Here is a 19,090-nt window from a genome sequence, read left to right on the forward strand (position 1 = left end):
TGTGCAGCAAGGAGCTTACTGTTTCCGACAAAATAATTAGAGACGGAGAAAAATATCAAATAAACTAGGAAAGATGCTGAAGAATAAATGTGCCAGCAGAGGAAGACTGAGCAAGACTCGATGGGCCGAACAGCCTCCTTCTGCACTGTAAATTCTATGATTCTATAAGTGAAGAAAAGTAGCACAATGGGTTAACAAGCATCAACATAAGGAAATATTATCACTAGAGCCATCCAACTCATCACCCTCCAAGAAGCAAAGAAAGATGGCATCCAGAATTCAGTGTCATGTGGTGCAAAAGGTTCATGAAAAAGTATGATTTCGTACTCTTTCAGAAAACAAAACATTTGCAGAATCTGCCAACTAAAATATAAATGTAAATCTTGCCACACTCCCAGAGGATCATAGGTTGCTCTCCCCTACGAGAGCTGACTGGTGGTAATTTAACCTGAGCGTCACCGTGCCTCAGGCGTGGTGCATTAAGGTGGGGACTTCTGATAAAAGGAACAAATTCCATCATTTTGTCACCCAACTGAGTGAGATAAGAATGCATATTGATTGGCTTGCATTGCACCAATAAACTTTGACATGCAAAGAACGAAGACCATTACCAAGATTGATGGGAAAAAACATCCTTATAAAGAAGATCATAGGAAGGTGGAGTTCACTTTTGTATAATGGACAGCACAAAAATAAAGCTGATTATGATATTGAAGCACGTAGCTTGAGAAATGTGTTATCGCCCATGTTCTCAAGAAAGGCTGGATAGTTAAAGGAAGTTTCAAGAAATGGATCAAAGTATTGTGGAATTTGAGACCAGAAGACTGCCCAAAAAATAAAAGAGCTTGTTTGGGACTTGTTCCAGTCTCATCTTTTCAACAAAGAAGGTCAACCAACATGCACTTTTTCCCAGCAGTTTTATAAGTGTTGTTTATCGCTTGGACGCATGTATAAATAAAACTCTCAAGGACAGTATCCAAAAGATGTGGAACAATTGCATGCTTGAAGGTGAAAAACATTCACCAAGGGTGGAAATATCCCAGCACCCTCACTGGCAACATTATGTCAATGGGTCATAGGTGCGTGAAACGAACTTGATCCCAATATTATCAAAAAAACAAACTCTAAGAATATCGAATGTACTCGATGGTACCAAGGACGATTACTTTTGGAATGATTATACCGAACGTACATGGGAACATAAGAGCAAGAGTAGGTCATTGAGCCCCTCCAGCCTGCTCCACAATTCAACTAGATCATGGCTGATCTACCTTAATGCCATTTTACCACGCTATCCCATTTCCCTGATCTGGAGATGCCGGCGTTGACTGGGGTGAGCACAGAAAGAAGTCTTACAACACCAGGTCAAAGTCCAACAGGTTTGTTTCAAACACTAGCTTTCGGAGCACTGCTCCTTCCTCAGGTGAATGAAGAGGTATGTTCCAGAAACATATATATCGCCAGATTCAAAGTTGCCAGACAATGCTTGGAATACGAGCATCAGCAGGTGATTAAATCTTTACAGATCCAGAGATGGGGTAACCCCAGGTTAAAGAGGTGTGAATTGTGTCAAGTCAGGACAGTTGGTAGGATTTTGCAGGCCAGATGGTGGGGGATGAATGTAATGCGACATGAATCCCAGGTCCCGGTTGAGGCCGCACTCATGTGTGCAGAACTTGGCTATAAGTTTCTGCTCGGCGATTCTGCGATGTCGCACGTCCTGAAGGCCGCCTTGGAGAACGCTTACCCAGAGATCAGAGGCTGAATGCCCTTGACTGCTGAAGTGTTCCCCGACTGGAAGGGAACATTCCTGCCTGGTGATTGTCGCACGATGTCCGTTCATTCGTTGTCGCAGCATCTGCATGGTCTCGCCAATGTACCACGCTTCGGGACATCCTTTCCTGCAGCGTATGAGGTAGACAACGTTGGCCGAGTTGCACGAGTATGTACCGCGTACCTGGTGGGTGGTGTTCTCACGTGTATAGTCACCTCTTACCAGTACTACCAATTGTTTTTTTATTATTCGTTCATCAAGGGGCATGGGTGTCGCTGGCTAGGCCAGCATTTATTAACCATCCCTAATTGCCCTTGAGGGGGCAGTTAAGAGTCAACCACATTGCTGTGAGTCTGGAGTCACATATAGGCCAGACCAAGTAAACATGGCAGATTTCCTTCCCTAAAAGATATTAGTGAACCAGATAGGGTTTTACGTCAATTGACAATGTTTTCATGGTCATTAGACTTTTAATTCCAGATTTTTAATTGAATCCAAATTTCACCATCTGCAGTGGTGGGATGCGAACCCGGGTCCCCAGAGCATTACTCTGGGTTTCTGGTTTACTCGTCCAGTGACAATACCACTATGCCACCGCCTCCCCATATGATGATGCTGGTGATAAAGACAAGGAAGATTCATATGACGAAGGTGTTGTACAACATAGCTATTGGGACAAATTGGTTAGTAATTCAGGGGGCGATCGTAGTGATTTAAATTTTTTTTTGTTATTTTGTTATAAATTTAGTGTACCCAATTCATTTTTTTTCCAATTAAGGGGCAATTTAGCGTGGCCAATCCACCTGCCCTGCCCATCTTTGGGTTGTGGGGGCGAAACCCATGCAAACATGGGGAGAACATGCAAACTCCACACGGACAGTGACCCAGAGCCGGGATCGAACCTGGGACCTCGGCACCGTGAGGCAACAGGACTAACCCACTGCGCCTCCGTGCTGCCCTGTGATCAGAGTGATTTTGAAGGATTTCAATATAGGAACAGGAGACCATTCAGCCCCTTGAACCTGTCCCGTTATTCAATGAGGTCACGGCTGATCTGTGATCCGACTCCATATACCTGCCTTTGGCCCATATCCCTTAATATCTTAGCTGAACAAAAATCCATCTATCTCAGGTTTAAAATTAACAAATTAACAACTGATCAAGCTTCAACTGCTGTTTGTGGGAGAGTTCCAAACCTCAACCACACTGTGAAGACGTTCTTCCCAACAATACTCCTGAATGGTTTAGGCCAATTTTGTAGACACTGCCCTCTAGTTTTAGAATCCCCAACCAGAGGAAATAGTTTATCTATAACATTATGACATATATTTATGTTGCCTTTGATGAAATGTATATCGTTTGTAGTTTTATAAAATAAATAAATGAGAGAAAATTAATATGAATCAGAGTGGTTTTCTTTTTTTTTAAAAAAACTTTATCCCACTGCAAAGGTCTTTTTTGGGCCCAAATTAAGCATGCATGTCAAACCCTCAAAAACATTACTCATGTAAAAGTTGACTCTGTGGTTTTTGCTTTAAAAAATTGGTTTCAAAAAGTTGACTTTTACTCAAGTAAATTTCATTGATTTGATTGGGTATGGGGGAAATATATTACATGACTAAACAATTTTTTTTTAAAAAGCATTTATAATGCAATACTGAAAATGGTCAGATGTTCAGTGCAAGTAATTTACTTAAATATTTAAAGTTGAGCAGTCACAGAAATAAACTAGAATATTAGAAACCATAAACACCTCCTTTTGTTGCATGGAAGGACAGAATCATTATACAAACCGATTTTCACCAATAAGGCATTTTTCATGCAAGGTAAAAATGAGTGAAAACATTCAGAGGCAGCTGACAAACTAAATTCACCACAGAAACATAGAAAATAGGAGTGGGTCCTTTGAGCTTGCTCCACCATTCAATGTGATCATGGCTGATCATCGGTCTCAGTGACCCTTTTCCACTTTCCCCACATATCCTTTGATCCATTTAACCCCTTCTTGAAAACATGCAATGTTTTGGCCTCAACTGCTTTCTGTTGTAGCCAATTCCAGAGGCTCACCACTCTCTGGGTGAAGAAACCTCTCTTCATTTCACCCCATGCCCTTAGTCTATGACCTCTGGTTCTGGACATCCCTATCAGGAACATCCTTCCTGCATGTACCCTGTCTAGTCCTGTTAGAATTTTATAGATTTCTGAGATCCACCCTCATTCTTCTGAACTCCAACAAATATAACACGTTTTTAAAATAAATTTAGAGTATCCAATTGTTTTTCTTCCAATTAAGGGGCAATTTAGCATGGACAATTCACCTACCGTGCACATCCTTCTGGGTTGTGAGGGTGAGATCCATGCAATCACGAGGAGAATGTGCAAACTCCACACAGACAGTGACCCGGGGCCAGGATCAAACTCGGGTCCATGGCCCCGTGAGGCAGCAGTGCTAACCACTGCACCACCGTGCTGCCCCCAATGAATACAATGCTAACCGACTCAATCTCACCTCATAGGTCAGTCCTGCCATCCTAGGAATCAGTCTGGTAAACTTTCTCTGCACTCCCTCCATAGTAAGAACATCCTTCGTCAGATAAGGAGACCAAAACTGAACACAATAATCCAGGTGTGGCCTCACCAAGGCCCTGTATAATTGCAGCAAGACATCCGTGCTCCTGCACTCAAATGTTCTCATTTGCGGCCACCATACCATTGCCTTCTTTATCACCTGCTGCACCTGCATGCTTACCTTCAGTGATTGGTGCAAGAGGTCTCTCTGCACATTTCGCTCTCTTAATTTATAGCTATGCAAATAATAATCTGCCTTCCTGTTTATGCTACCAAAATGGATCTCACATTTATCCAAATTATAGTGCATCTGCCATTCATTTGCCCATTCACTCAACTTGTCCAAATCACACAGAATCATCTCTTCATCTTCCTCACAGCTCACCTTCCCACCCAGATTTGTGTCATCTGCAAATCTGGAGGGGACATTTGGTTCTCTCATCCACATCATTAATACAGACTGTGAATAGCTGGGGTCTTAGCACTGATCCCTGCATTAGTCACTGCTTGTCATTCAGAAAAAGACCAGCTTATTCTTACTCCTTGTTTCTTGTCTGCCAACCAGTTTCTATTTATCTCAATGTACTCCCCCCAATCCCATGTGCTTTAATTTTACCCGCTAATCTCTCATGTGGGACCTTGTAGAAAGCCTTCTGAATGTCCAAATTTTCTACATCCATTGGCTCCTCCTCATAAACTCTACTAGTTAAATCCTTGAAGAATTCCAGTAGATTTGTCAAGCAAATTGTACCCTTTTGTAAATGCATGCTAATTCTGTCTGATTCGATCACAGTTTTCCAAGTGCTCGGTTATAAATCACCATAATTAACTTCTTCACCACATACATACAAATAATTAATAAAACAAGGACAGGACGGCATGTGGCACAGTGGTTAACATTGCTGCCTATGGCGCAGAGGACCCGGGTTTGAATCCTGGCCCTGGGTCACTGTCCGTGTGGAGTTTGCACATTCTCCGTGTCTGCATGGGTTTCACCCCCACAAGCCAAAGATGTGCAGGTTAGGTGGATTGACCATGCTAAATTGCCCCTTAATTGGAAAAAAAAAAATTGCGTACTCTAAATTTATTTTTTAAAAATAAAACAAGGACACCCCCACCTGCAACAATTTTTTACTTCCCCCTTTTCTAAAAGCATTGATACCTACACAAGGCATCAGTCACCTTCCGCTGACCTTCCCATACAAGAATACAGACTGTTTTTTTGGCAGGCTCTTTGAGCACATGCGATATGGTAGCCGAGCCCAGTTCTCTAATTATTTGACATTCAGGCAACCACTTTCAATTGAAGTTTCTGGATATCAACCAGAAGCAGGAAACCACCTCAAATTTCTTCTTCATAAACGAAGAGCATGGATAACAATTGTGGTGCACTTCCAACTGCCCTGGCTGCAAAGTCAGTCAAAGTTGGTCTGTATTGTTCAGCCACTCATTGCCTTAAAGTCTGAGATTAGATGGAGGTTTAAAAGCAAGCACTTGAAGAAATATTTCTCATTTTATTTTCTAACTCTTAACAAGACGAGTTGGATAGTTTAGATTACCTACCACCAGTCTCGCGGGTGAGAACAGTGCAAACACGAACTTCTGCCGACAGACCAATCACAGACACTCTGATTTTAGCAATCTTCAAGCACTTCAAAGTAAAAAAGATCAATTAGCATTGTGGTATCAAAAATCTTGAAATACGCAATGAAGATCTAAGAAATTACAGTGAAATAAATTTCCTTCTCCATTTTTTTGCCAGTTCTTTTTCCTCCTTATCTTGAAGGCATTGACTTATGACTGAAACACCAACCAGCTTCCACAGTAGTCCTCCTTTGTGCATAAAAGCATGCTATTCAACCACAGCAAACATCATAGTTGAGTGATAATTATTCTCCCTCACCACTCATATCCAGCAAAGATGTGCCAGATAGGAATCAGGAGTGGAATCCCTGCTCAATTTTCTCCCCCGATTCATGGCTTTCAAGCAAAATGTAGCATCATCATCTCAGACGACATCTTTAATAATAATAATCTTTATTGTCACAAGTAGGCTTACATTATGATTGCAATGAAGTTACTGTGAAAAGCCCCTAGTCGCCCCATTCCAGCATCTGTTCAGGTATATGGAGGGAGAATTCAGAGTATCCAAATTGCCTAACAGCATGTGTTTTGGGACTTGTGGGAGGAAACCGACGCAGACACAGGGGGAACATGCAGACTCCGCACAGACAGTGAACCAAGCCGGGAATCGAACTGAGGACCCTGGCGCTGTGAAGCAACAGTGCTAACCACTGTGCTACTGTGCCACCCATAACTCAACACAAAGCAAGCAACCTAGTCTGTTGAAAATTTATTACAATCCTAGACCAGACCCCAACAGTTGTTAGGATACTGGATAGAAACCCCAATATTTTATTTAATTTGTAAGACTGTGAGGAAAGGATACTTCCCTCCAGGAGTGACTCCAAGCACAAATAGGAATATGGTATATTACAACAAACAAGGCGGTTTATTACCAACACAGTACTAACCTAACTTTATCATACAAGAAAATAGCTTACAATTACCAGTTAAACAATGCTTAGCAATAAGAGGAATTACTTTAACTTTTAACGGATATCTTTTTATCTCCAATCAAGCAAAAACCATCTCTGGCCAAACCCACTTTTAAATACAGTTAGCAGACCCAAGTGTACTTGCTGAATAGAGATGTCTTGGATAAAGTGCCTTGAGAGAGAGGGAGATTCTTCAGGAACCAGCTTCCAGATTCTTGCTCATGTCCAACTTAGTCCAGTTGGACTTACCAGCATTTGACAAAAAGTATCTGTTCTGTTCACAGTCAAATCTTTAACTCATTGTTTTCATAAGCTGCTAGTCTGTTCACAGAAAAATTTCAACTAAACTCAATACCTAACTGCTTTAGCCCTTAGCTCTTCTCATTAATCACGTCATCTCTATCCCACTAACTGGGTTATGACCTTTTGGCTACAGCTAAACACAAGGGGCTGGATGCTCCGCTATCCGGAGGGGCGGGGGGTCCCGGCGCCGAGGAGCGGCGTGAACCACTCCGGCATTGGGCCGCTCCAAAGGTGCGGAATCCTCCTCACCTTCAGGGGCTAGGCCGGCCCCGGAGTGGTTTGCTCCGCGCCGGCCGGCGGGGAAGGGGCTTGGCGCCACACCAACCGGCGCCAAAGGGCCTCCGCCGGCCGGCGCGAATTGGTGCATGCGCGGGAGCGCCAGCGTGTGCTGGCATCATCCCAGCACATGCGCAGGGGATTCATCTCCGCGTCGGCCATCACGGCGGCCGACGAGGAACAATAGAGTGCCCCCACGGCACAGGCCCGCCCGCGGATCGGTGGGCCCCGATCGCGGGCCAGGCCACCGTGGGAGCACCTCCCGGGGCCAGATCCCCCCGGCGATTCTCCGACCCGACCAGGGGGGGGGCGGGGGGGCGGAGAATCCCACCCAATGTCTCTAATTTAATTATCTACTCCTCAGGGAACACTTTTTCTTTAAACAAAATTCCATTAGCCCTACTTCGGCAAACAATATCCATGGCTGGAATGAATTATGATCTTATCTTTATGATATTTTAATTGCACCTTTGTAGCCCCAAAGTCTAGCTGCCTTACAACGCAGGATTTTTAAAAAAAACATGACTGCAGCAGTCAAATACACACCAACCCATGCTTTGAACCATTACTGCACCAGATATATATGAAATTCCAACATTCATCACAATTCCACTTATCGAAGAAGCCATAGACTGTGGAAAATATTTAAACTGCATATCCGCCAGCTTTTAAAGAGCTACTCTCAGTCCCATTCCCAGCCTTTCCCCCACATTGCTATTTCAAAATGACAACAATCCACCTTGGGCAGAGAACAGAACATGGGTGTTGAATTTTATGTTGCCCGGCGATGGGTAGAAGTCTGACAACGATGATTCCTGTCCCTGCCTTTCAAAGGCACCCAGAAATGAGTCTTTCCTCCAATTAGTGAGCGCCCAGCTGGACATCGGCCAACTGTAATTTCTTTAGTGGTTCAAATGCGGGGTTGCCGACTGCATTGCCAAGCGTAGAAGGCATCATGATTGAGATGCGCCAATCTGCATTGCAACCGGGGTTTGAGCAGGGTGGGAGAAGAGAATGGTCTCTCACACTTATTCGCTGGCAAAGGTACATTGAGAAAATGCTGGCTCCTGACAAAGTTCATATTGGCCGCACATTTCAAGGCAAGATTGAAGCACAGCATAGTCATTACAATGTCCTGGGGCAGCACGGTGGCGCAGTGCGTTAGCCCTACTGCCTCGCGGTGCCGAGATCCCAGGTTCGATCCCGGCTCTGGGTCACTGTCCGTGTGGAGTTTGCACAGTCTCCCCGTGTTTGTGGGTTTCGCCCCCACAACACAAAAATGTGCAGGCTAGATGGATTGGCCACACTAAATTGCCCCTTAATTGGAAAAAATGAATTGGGTACTCTAAATTTATTTATTTATTGAAATTTAGAGTACCCAATTATTTTTTTTTCCAATTAAGGGGCAATTTAGCATGGCACAGTGGTTAGTACTGGGACTTCTGCGTTGAGGACCCAGGTTTGAATCCCGGCCCTGGGTCACTGTCCGTGTGGAGTTTGCACATTCTCCCCGTGCGTTCATCAGAGGGGCAAGATGGGGTTGGTGTGTTGCAGACACATCACATCACTAATAGAACCGTCCAATTTTTAATGCATCTCTGGTCTCCCTGCCATCCGGACCCTCCCATGGATCAGCAAGCACATCTGGCTAACATGGCTTATTCTCCTCTTCATCAGAGTCATCATCTGAGGATGGGCTTCTCTCCATTAAATTGTGCTCTGCCATGGCTTCTCCTCTCTGCAGGGCCAGGTTGTGCAAAGCACAACACACCACGATCATTAGTGACAGTCTCCCATCTGCATATTGCAGAGCACCACCTGGTTGGCCGGACAACAGAATCACATTTGAGTGGAGCAATGGTCTGTCAATGAGTCGTGGTGGATGAGTGGCTCTCATTTTTTCTCAGCCTCTCTGCATTTCGTTTTCATACTCACACATCAGCCATTCCCAAGAGAGTAAGAAGGCAGCCATCTAAAGCTTGTGACCCATTAAATATTCCTGGTACCTGGGAATTCCTCAGTATGTAGGCATTGTGACGGCTGTCCAGGTACTGTGCTCAGACCTGCATGCTGCATTGCCTGTGGTTACAGCTGCACGTTAAGGGAAGGATATTGCTTTCCTTTTTAAATGACCCCAGATATCCAGAAGGCACTTTATTAGCCACATGCATGCCATCCATTATGCCCTGCACTTTGGAAAACCAGCAATACAGCTGAAGCCTCTGGTTCCTTCAGCCTGACTGGTATTGTTTTAAAAATGCGTTCATGGGATGTGGGAGTCGCTGGCTAGGCCAGCATTTGTTGCCCATCCCCAATTGCTCTTGAACTGAATGATTTGCTAGGCCATTTCAGAGGGTATAAGAGTCAACCACATGTGCATCTGGAGTCACATGTAGGCCAGACCAGGTAAGGATGGCCCTAAAGGACATCAGTGAACCAGATGGATTTTTACGACAATCGACAATGATTTCACAGTAACTTCATTGCAGTGTTAATGTAAGCCTACTTGTAACAATAATAAAGATTATTATTTCATGGTCACCATTGAACTTTTAATCCCAGATTTTCATTGAATTCAAATTTCACCATTTTGCGCGGTGTAATTATGTTGGGCCTCTGGATCACTAGTCCTGTGACAATACCACAATATCACCGCCTCCCCTGGTTTAAACCCAGGCACGGTGGTCAGTAAATTAAACAAATTCACCCACATGCACAAACAGGGCATCAGCCTGGGGTGCAGTGGCATGGAGCCAGCTAGGAGAAGTTGAAGCCTGGAAGGACCCTATGGCGAAAGGTTCAGGGCCACTGTGACTTTCAAGGCTACAGGCATCAGGTGCCCACCTACACAACTGAATGCATCAGTCAACATGTCACAGATTGCTGTGATTGTCTGCCTGCAAGCTCGAGTCTTCAGGAGGAACTGGCGCTCGCTCATCTGTATGCCATCCTTGTCCAGTAGATTCTATTGGCAGGATACTGCCTTCTCTCCGGCTGTCTCCCTGCTGCCTCACATCCACTGGCCCTGCCCTACAGCAGGTTGCCTACCTGACTGGGCCCACAGGGCACACCTGGCCCTGGTCATCTGCACTCCTCCTCAATGGAGGAGGAGCCTCTCACTGAACGTACGATTCTCATTTGGGAGCAGCAATGTTCAGCACAATCCTGTACTGCAAAATGTTGATTTTTGACCCCTTATGTCAGGAAAAGCCCAGCCCTGTTCTGAAGTCAGTCATAGTCCCTCTAGCCTTTATACCCACCTTTTCAACATTTCCTGATATAAAAGCATAATCCCCACCAACCATGTCCACCACTGCATTAGTGTGGGCAAAGCAAAATTGTGATTTTCAGCTTTGTTTTTTTTTTTAAATTTAGAGTACCCAATTATTATTATTTTTTTCCAATTAAGGGGCAATTTAGCATGGCCAATCCACCTACTCTGCACATCTTTGGGTTGTGGGGGTGAAACCCACGCAGACACGGGGAGAATGTGAAAACTCCACATGGACAGTGACCCAGAGCCGGGATCAAACCTGGGTCCTCAATGCCCTAGGCAGCAGTGCTAACCACTGTGCCACCCTTCATTAGCTTTGTTAACAAAGGGCAGCACGGTGGCGCAGTGGGTTAGCACTGCGGCCTCACGGCGCCGAGGTCCCAGGTTGGATCCCGGCTCTGGGTCACTGTCCGTGAATTGGGTAAAAAAATGAATTGGGAACCTAAATTAAAAAAATAAAGCTTTGTTAAGAAGATTAAAAGCTTATTAATTTGTTTTAAAATGGTGGATGGGGGAGGGGGGGGGGGGTAAGGCAGCAGCACGTTGCCCAGTGGTTACCACTGCTGCCTACAGCCCGAGGACTCGGGTTCGATCCCAGCCCCGGGTTACTGTCTGTGTGGACTTTGCACAGTCTCCCTGTGTCTGCATGGGATTCACCCCCACGACCCAAAGATGTGCAGGTTAGGTGGATTGGCCACGCTAAATTGCCCCCTCATTGGAAAAAAAAAAAAATTGGTACTCTAAATTTATTTTTAAAAACAAATTGGGGGGCAGCATGGTGGCGCAGTGGGTTAGCCCTGCTGCCTCACGGCACTGAGGTCCCAGGTTCGATCCCGGCTCTGGGTCACTGTCCGTGTGGAGTTTGCATATTCTCCCCATGTTTGCGTGGGTTTCACCCCCACAACCCAAAAATGTTCAGAGTAGGTGAATTGGCCATGCTAAATTGGAAAAAATTAATTGGGTACTCTAAAAAATTTTAAATGGGGGATGGGCTCGGAGGTCAGCACCGGCCAAATTGTGCATTATGACAGACTAGCGGGGGGCAGCATGGTGGCGCAGTGGGTTAGCCCTGCAGCCTCACGTTATCTTCACTCTTTGATTTCTCCTCTTGTCTTAACCTGTGACTTTGCGACCTTGTTATTACACAATCTGGAAAAATCCCAGGATATTCGTCCTTCAACACTTCAATTGTCTGATTTTCCACTGGCTTATCAACCACAGTAGGCATCACTCCCACCTGCGATCCAGCTATATCATTACCCAAGTACGGTTCCCGTACCAGCCTCCCTGAACAGGCGCCGGAATGTGGCGACTAGGGGCTTTTCACAGTAACTTCATTGAAGCCTACTTGTGACAATAAGTGATTATTATTATGATAAACTGTATCCATGGACAAGATAGTTTCTCTATTACTCCTACTACCACTTCACCACTCTTCACTGGACTTTCCAATTTTACCTTATATAATGGAACACTACTCTTCTCACCCTGAATTTCACATATTACTATCTTTTCTGGCAATATTCCTCCCAAACTACATAACTCCTCATCTCTTACCATCAAACATTGACTAGCTCCCGTATCTTTTAAAGTGGTGACTTCTTTACCTATTCCTTCTGGTACACATGAGTAAACTAAGTAAATTGTTTAAAGAGATCTGGCACCTTCTTATCAATCACCTCTTGATCAGGCTATACAATTTTTTGCACCTTCCTCGCTTCACTTGGGCTTTCCTTTACCACTTTAACAAACCCCACGGACTTATCCTGTTTTATCACATCAGCCTTCCCAGTGCTTTTTTTCAACCGCCAACACTGTGACTTTACATGGCCTGGTTTATTAGTGAAAACATTTGAAACTTTTCATTTCTCTTCCACCCACCAAAACCTCTCAGCCTCTGACAGGGCCATTGTCCACAATCTCTACTTAAACTGGAATACCACACCTGGAAAAGCAAACACAAATATGCTCACCCCTCACTGTCTTTAAGTTTACTAAGCCAACCAAATCACAAAGATAGACTTTTACACCATGAGCCCCCAATTTATTACGGGCCAAGTTTTAGAGAACCCTAAAGTATATCATGGAGTTCACCAGGCCCACAACTTTTAATAGATTTTGGTTATGGGGTGCACAAGGGCCCACTTTACAGGTGTGATGCAACAGAGAACTAAAAGTATTTTTAAACAAAACAATGTTTATTCTATGAATCCAGTTAACATTTTTTAACGCACAGTAAATAGTTTATCAATACCAACACACTTAACTCCACAGATACAATACTCGACAGATAACCCTTAATAACTTCCCAAACAACATACATAAGTTAAATAAAGACAGCAGGTTTAAATTCTCTACAGAAACAGGTATTACTTTGAAATCATCAATGATCTGGAGACATTCTTTAGTTTGTAGAGAGAGAGATTATTACACAGCTGCTTGCTTTAAATGCAGCTATCCACCTCTGAAAAACGAAACTAAAAACACACTGCAGCTCCCAGTTCAAAACAAAAGTGAAAGACAGACAGCCCGGCTACACCCACACACTGACATCACTGCAGCTATTTGATAAACACCCATTTCTTAAAGGTACATCCACCTGACAAGGTTCAAAACTGGATGACATGACGCAAAACATGCACAGAACGGTAACAGTCCCAATTTCTGCACGTAAAATTCACCCCTGGATCGTCTAGAAGTGAAAAACTAGCTCAGGTTGAGTCACCCTTCAACTTTCTTTCTAATAATAACAATCTTTTATTATTGTCACAAGTAGGCTTACATTAACACCGTAATGACGCTACTGTGAAAATACCCTAGTCGCCATACTGCGGCGCCTATTCGGGTACACAGCGGGAGAACTCAGAATGTCCAAATCATCTAACAGCATGTCTTTTGGGACTTGTGGGAGGAAACCGGAGCACCTGGAGGAAACCCACGGCAGACAAGGGGAGAACGTGCAGACTCCACACAGAGTGATCCAAGCGGGAATCGAACCAGGGACGCTGGCGCTGTGAAGCAACAGTGCTAACCACTGTGCTAACGTGCCACCCCTATTCAATTGCTTTGTGAAAGTGTCCATCCAAACTAATCACTTCCCCTGCAAATAACACTTGCTAATGGGGAATATGCCATATGAAGAATCTAAACCAGGAAACCAGGTTCTGGGATGCTAACGTGCAAAAATAAGATACCTCCGACACACGCAAACTGCCAAGTCAGGTACACAAGAGTTACTTTCATCTTTTCGGATCAAAATATATGAAGCATTTACCTTAATAAGGTCATAAATGTTGGATGGGTCACATGTTGTGAGGCTGCTAAAAATGACAAGTATTTCACGACTGGTGTGTCCTGGCATGTGCCTTTTGGGGAGAAAAATCAAAACTTTTGAAAAAATTTTATTAAGGCATTTGTGTAAACAGTAAATGCAAAGAAACACAAGAGCAAAAACAAACAGGATCATAATAAATAACTAACTAACCAAGACCCCAACCTCCCTGCCATTCCCCGCCTTCCACATTTTAGCCTCTTTCTCTCTCCCCCCCCCCCCTTTGAAGAAGTCGATGAACGGCCTCCACCTCCAACAAAATCAGTCTCCGGTCTACCAGGGAGGCAAAGCCAGAACATCGGCCCCTCTTGCCCCCCCCAGATTCCTGCGTCTTCCGACACTCCAAATATTGCCATTTCTGAACTCGGGACCTCCTACACCCTCAACACCTCGGACATTACATGTCCGAGAACTCCTGCCAGAACCCCTTCAGTTTCGGACATGCCCAAAACATGTGGAAATGGTTCGCGGGCCTCCATACGCACCACCCACACCTGTCATAGATTATCATAGAATTTACAGTGCAGAAGGAGGCCATTCGGCCCATCGAGTCTGCACCGGCTCTTGGAAAGAGCATCCTACCCAAGGTCAACACCTCCACCCTATCCCCATAACCCAGTAACCCCACCCAACACTAAGGGCAATTTATCATGGCCAATCCACCTAACCTGCACATCTTTGGACTGTGGGAGGAAACCGGAGCACCCGGAGGAAACCCACGCACACACGGGGAGGATGTGCGGACCCTGCACAGACAGTGACTCAAGCCGGAATTGAACCTGGGACCCTGGAGCTGTGAAGCAATTGTGCTATCCACAATGCTACCGTGCTGTCCTCTACCCCCTCAAAAGAACCTGCTCATCCTAGCCACCGTCATGTGCGCCCTATGAACTACCTTAAACTGGATAAGGCTGAGCCTCGCACACGACGAGGTCGCATTCACCCTCCTCAGAGCCTCCTCCCACAACCCTGCCTCCATTACCCACCCCCCAGTTCCTCCTCCCATTTCCATTTGACTTCCCCTATCGGGGCTCCCTCCCAGTGCATGAGCTCCTTATAAATCTGGGACACCATACCCACTCCTTCACTCGATAGCACCTTATCCTGTAATCCCAATGGCGGCACACCGGGAAAGGATGGCAACTGCTTCCTCACAAAATCGCAGATTGAGAAAAATCAAATATATGATGTTTCTGTGCCAATCTGGTCCAAAATCATAGTACAAATATAGCTCAAATCATCTTGGGTGAAAAAACAGAATGCAAACAGGAAAACAGAAAAACAAAGGACGGCAGGTGGGGAGGAGAGTGGAAAGGCAAAAGGTTGCTAATAAACTTCCAAAAACACTTACTTCAAAGTCTCCATGGCCAAGGTCAGTGAATTGTAAAGTGAAGGTTCCCCACTGCATGACACACCTACAGCTTTTTTTAAGGCTTCTTTATGCTTCTTTGGATTCCCTATGACAATGACAAAGCCAGGACCTCAATGCTAAGGATTAGGAACCTTTATGTCTCAAAGAAATGAAATATTAGAATTTGTTCCTGCATTCGATACAATTTTTTTAATAAGAAGCTGCAAGATAGCAGTGAATCCACTTGGTCTACATAGCATGGTGGTTAGCACTGTTGCTTCACGGCGCCAGGGACCCGGGTTTGATTCTCGGCTCGGGTCAGTGTGTGGACTCTGCATGTTCTCTCAGTGTCTGCATGGGTTTCCTCCGACTGTTCCGGTTTCCACCCACAAAAGTTCCGAAAGACGTGCTTGTTAGATGAATTGGACATTCTGAATTCTCCATGTCTGATCACAGAGCTCTAGGTCAAGGGTCGCCAGGTCACATGGAGCAGTATTATCCAAGAAAATTACAATTGTTCCCTTTACAATTGATACAAGCTCTTAAGGATGTTTGTTTGAAAAAGTCGTTTCGAAACAATTACAGACTCCATGGACATTTTATGAAGAATTTACAAATTTTATTGACTGTACTGCTTCCAGGTCAAAGGGCATCACAGTTGTGTTGGGTGCTCTGGATCTGTGGAACATATACAGACCACCAACACTTAAAATAGTGCAACACTATTTTATTCAGTTACAAACTGTTGAACATACTTTCACTGTGGGTTAACACGATGTTAGATTAAACTAAAGACCTGTCCTAACCAGTCTATGCACTCAGCACATGGTGAAGATCTGTGCTGCAAGCTGTAAGCTCTGTCCTTCTGAGAAGCTGCATCCCGAATGAGCGGGAACTCTGATGCCCCCTGTCTATATAGTGAGTGTGCTCTAACTGGTGATTGGCTGCGGTGCTGTGTGTGTTGATTGGTCTTGCTGTGTGTCCATCAGTGTGTGTGTCTGCACCATGATATACTGGTGTATATTATGACATCCCCCTTTTATAAAGAAATGTATGTGTGCGGCAATAAATAATGTTCCCAACTACATGTGGGGTGCTAAGACATATTTACAGGACTACGTACATGAGAACTAAGCTATTTACATGGGAAGGTGCTTGGTGCAGAGAAGCAGTATGCACCAACAGTAACGAGATCAACACTATATACAAACCAGGGAAACGATCAATCAAAGAAACGAAACAATTCAGAGAGTCCATAAGTTCGAAAAGTTCATAAATTTAGTCTGAGGTGGGCGACGAATTCTGGTTGGCCGCCTCAAGGGTGGGTCGAGAGCCGCCAGTTCAGGAGTGGGCTGGGCTGCGTCAAAGTCAGGGGGGAGGCAGAGTGGCAGAGAGCTCTGCATAGTCAGTGGCACGGTCAGCAGGAGGGCGAGGCGACACTGGAGGATCACGTGGCGAGCGTGGAACAAGACGAAGGACGCGTCGATTGCGGCGCAGAATAGTGCCATCCGGTAGACAAACCAGGAATGAGGGGGGGGGGGGGGGGGGGGGGGGGGGTGTCACCTGCCAAAGGACAACAGCGGTTGCAGACCAGCCACCATCCGGAAGATGGACGCGGACGTTGTCATCTGGAGCCAGAGCAGGGAGATCAGCTGCACGGGAGTCATGAGCCGCCTTGTGCTGTGCACGAGACAGCTGCATCCGGCGAAGAACCGGAACGTGGGCGAGGTCTGGGACATGGATGGACGGCACCGTTGTCCTCAGGGTGCGACCCATGAGTAACTGGGCTGGCGACAGGCCAGTGGGGCGGAGCGATAGGCCAGCAAGGCAAGGTAGAAATCAGACCCAGCATCGGCAGCCTTGCATAGGAGCCGTTTGACGATATGTACTCCCTTCTCCGCTTTGCCGTTGGATTGGTGGTACAGGGGACTGAACGTCACATGGGCAAAATTGTACCGCCTGGCAAAGTTGGACCATTCTTGGCTGGCGAAGCAGGGGCCATTGTCCAACATAACCGTGAGCAGGATGCTGTGTCGAGCAAAGGTTTCTTTACATGTACGAATGACTGCAGACGAGGTGAGGTCGTGCAACCGTATCACCTCCGGGTAATTCGAAAAGTAGTCCACGATCAGGACATAGTCTCTACCCAGCGCTTGGAACAGGTCGATGCCTACCTTGGTCCATGGTGATGTGACCAACTCATGGGGCTGCAGGGTCTCACGTGGTTGGGCCGGCTGGAAGCACTGACAAGTGGGGCAGTTGAGCACTGTGTTGGCTATGTCCTCATTAATGCCGGGCCAGTACACTGCCTCTCGGGCCCGTCGGCGGCACTTTTCCACGCCAAGGTGGCCCTCGTGTAGTTGTTCCAGGACAAGCTGGCGCATGCTCTGCGGGATGACAATGCGGTCCAGTTTTAGAAGAACCCCATCTACTACCGCCAGATCATCTCTGACATTATAGAATTGAGGGCATTGGCCCTTGAGCCACTCGTCTATTAGGTGGCGCATGACACGCTGTAGCAAGGGGTCAGCCGCCGTCTCGCGGCGAATTTGGACGTGGCGTTCATCCGAGGCAGGTAGATTGGAGGCCGCGAATGCCACATGGGCGTCAACCTGGCAGACAAATCCCACTGGGTCACATGGAGTGTTGACTGCCCTGGAGAGAGCGTTAGCAATGATGAGGTCTTTGCCTGGGATGTACACCAGCTGGTAGTCGTATCACCGGAGCTTGAGAAGAATACACTGGAAGTGAGGTGTCATGTCGTTCACGTCTTTCTGTATTATATTGACCAGCGGGCGATGGTCGGTCTCGACGGTGAATTGAGGAAGTCCGTAGACATAATCGTGAAACTTAACCACACCGGTCAGAAGGCCCAGGCACTCCTTTTCTATCTGCGCGTAGCGCTGCTCCGTGGGGGTCACCGCACGTGACGCATATGCAACGGGGGCCCATGAGGCCTCATCACGTTGAAGGAGCACTGCCCCAATGCCGGATTGACTGGCATCAGTCAAAATTTGGGTCTCCTTTGCTGGATCAAAGAAAGCTAAGACCGGGGTCGTGGTCAGTTTTGTCTCGAGTTCTCGCCATTCGCACTCGTCGGCAGGGAGCCATTGAAAGTCTGTCGTCTTCCTGACCAGGTTCCCGAGAGCCGTGGTATGAGAGGCGAGGTTAGGGGTGAATTTTCCTAAAAATTTGACCATGCCCAGAAATCGGAGGACCGCATTCTTGTCCTCTGGTGTTTTCATAGCTGTGATGGCAGCGACCTTGTCCGCATCCGGCTGCACACCCAATTGAGAGATGTGGTCCCCAAGGAACTTGAGTTCCATCTGACCAAAAGAGCATTTGGCCCTGTTGAGGCGGAGGCCATGCTCATGTATACGTCTGAATACGCGCTGGAGGCGACTAACATGCTCCTGCATGGACCAAATGATTGTCATCGACATAGATGCGAACACCTTCAATACCTTCCATCATTTGTTCTATAATCCTATGGAACACTTCTGATGCAGAGATGATCCCAAACAGCATCCTGTTGTAACAATATCTGCCAAAGGGGATGTTAAATGTGCAGAGTTTCCTGCTGGGTTTATCAAGCTGGATTTGCCAGAATCTTTTTGAGGCGTTGAGTTTGGTAAAGAGCTTCGCGCGAGCCATC

The 19,090-nt window shown here is 45.9% G+C and overlaps 1 protein-coding gene across 2 annotated transcripts in view; it reads right to left on the reverse strand.

Moving 5' to 3' along the window:
- gtf2h2 (general transcription factor IIH, polypeptide 2) overlaps positions 1 to 19,090 on the reverse strand; it is an 86,398-nt gene that overhangs the window by 12,662 nt on the left and 54,646 nt on the right. For both annotated transcript variants that reach the window (XM_072516158.1, XM_072516157.1), the window contains exons 8-10: positions 15,436 to 15,541; positions 14,028 to 14,118; positions 5,906 to 5,993 (exon numbers count right to left, since the gene is read on the reverse strand). In XM_072516158.1, coding sequence (XP_072372259.1) covers positions 5,906 to 5,993; positions 14,028 to 14,118; positions 15,436 to 15,541 — 285 coding nt within the window. The remainder of the gene's footprint in view (positions 1 to 5,905; positions 5,994 to 14,027; positions 14,119 to 15,435; positions 15,542 to 19,090) is intronic.

This window comes from Scyliorhinus torazame, chromosome 9, assembly GCF_047496885.1.
Source record: "Scyliorhinus torazame isolate Kashiwa2021f chromosome 9, sScyTor2.1, whole genome shotgun sequence".
In the NCBI taxonomy this organism is placed as follows: Eukaryota; Metazoa; Chordata; class Chondrichthyes; order Carcharhiniformes; family Scyliorhinidae; genus Scyliorhinus; species Scyliorhinus torazame.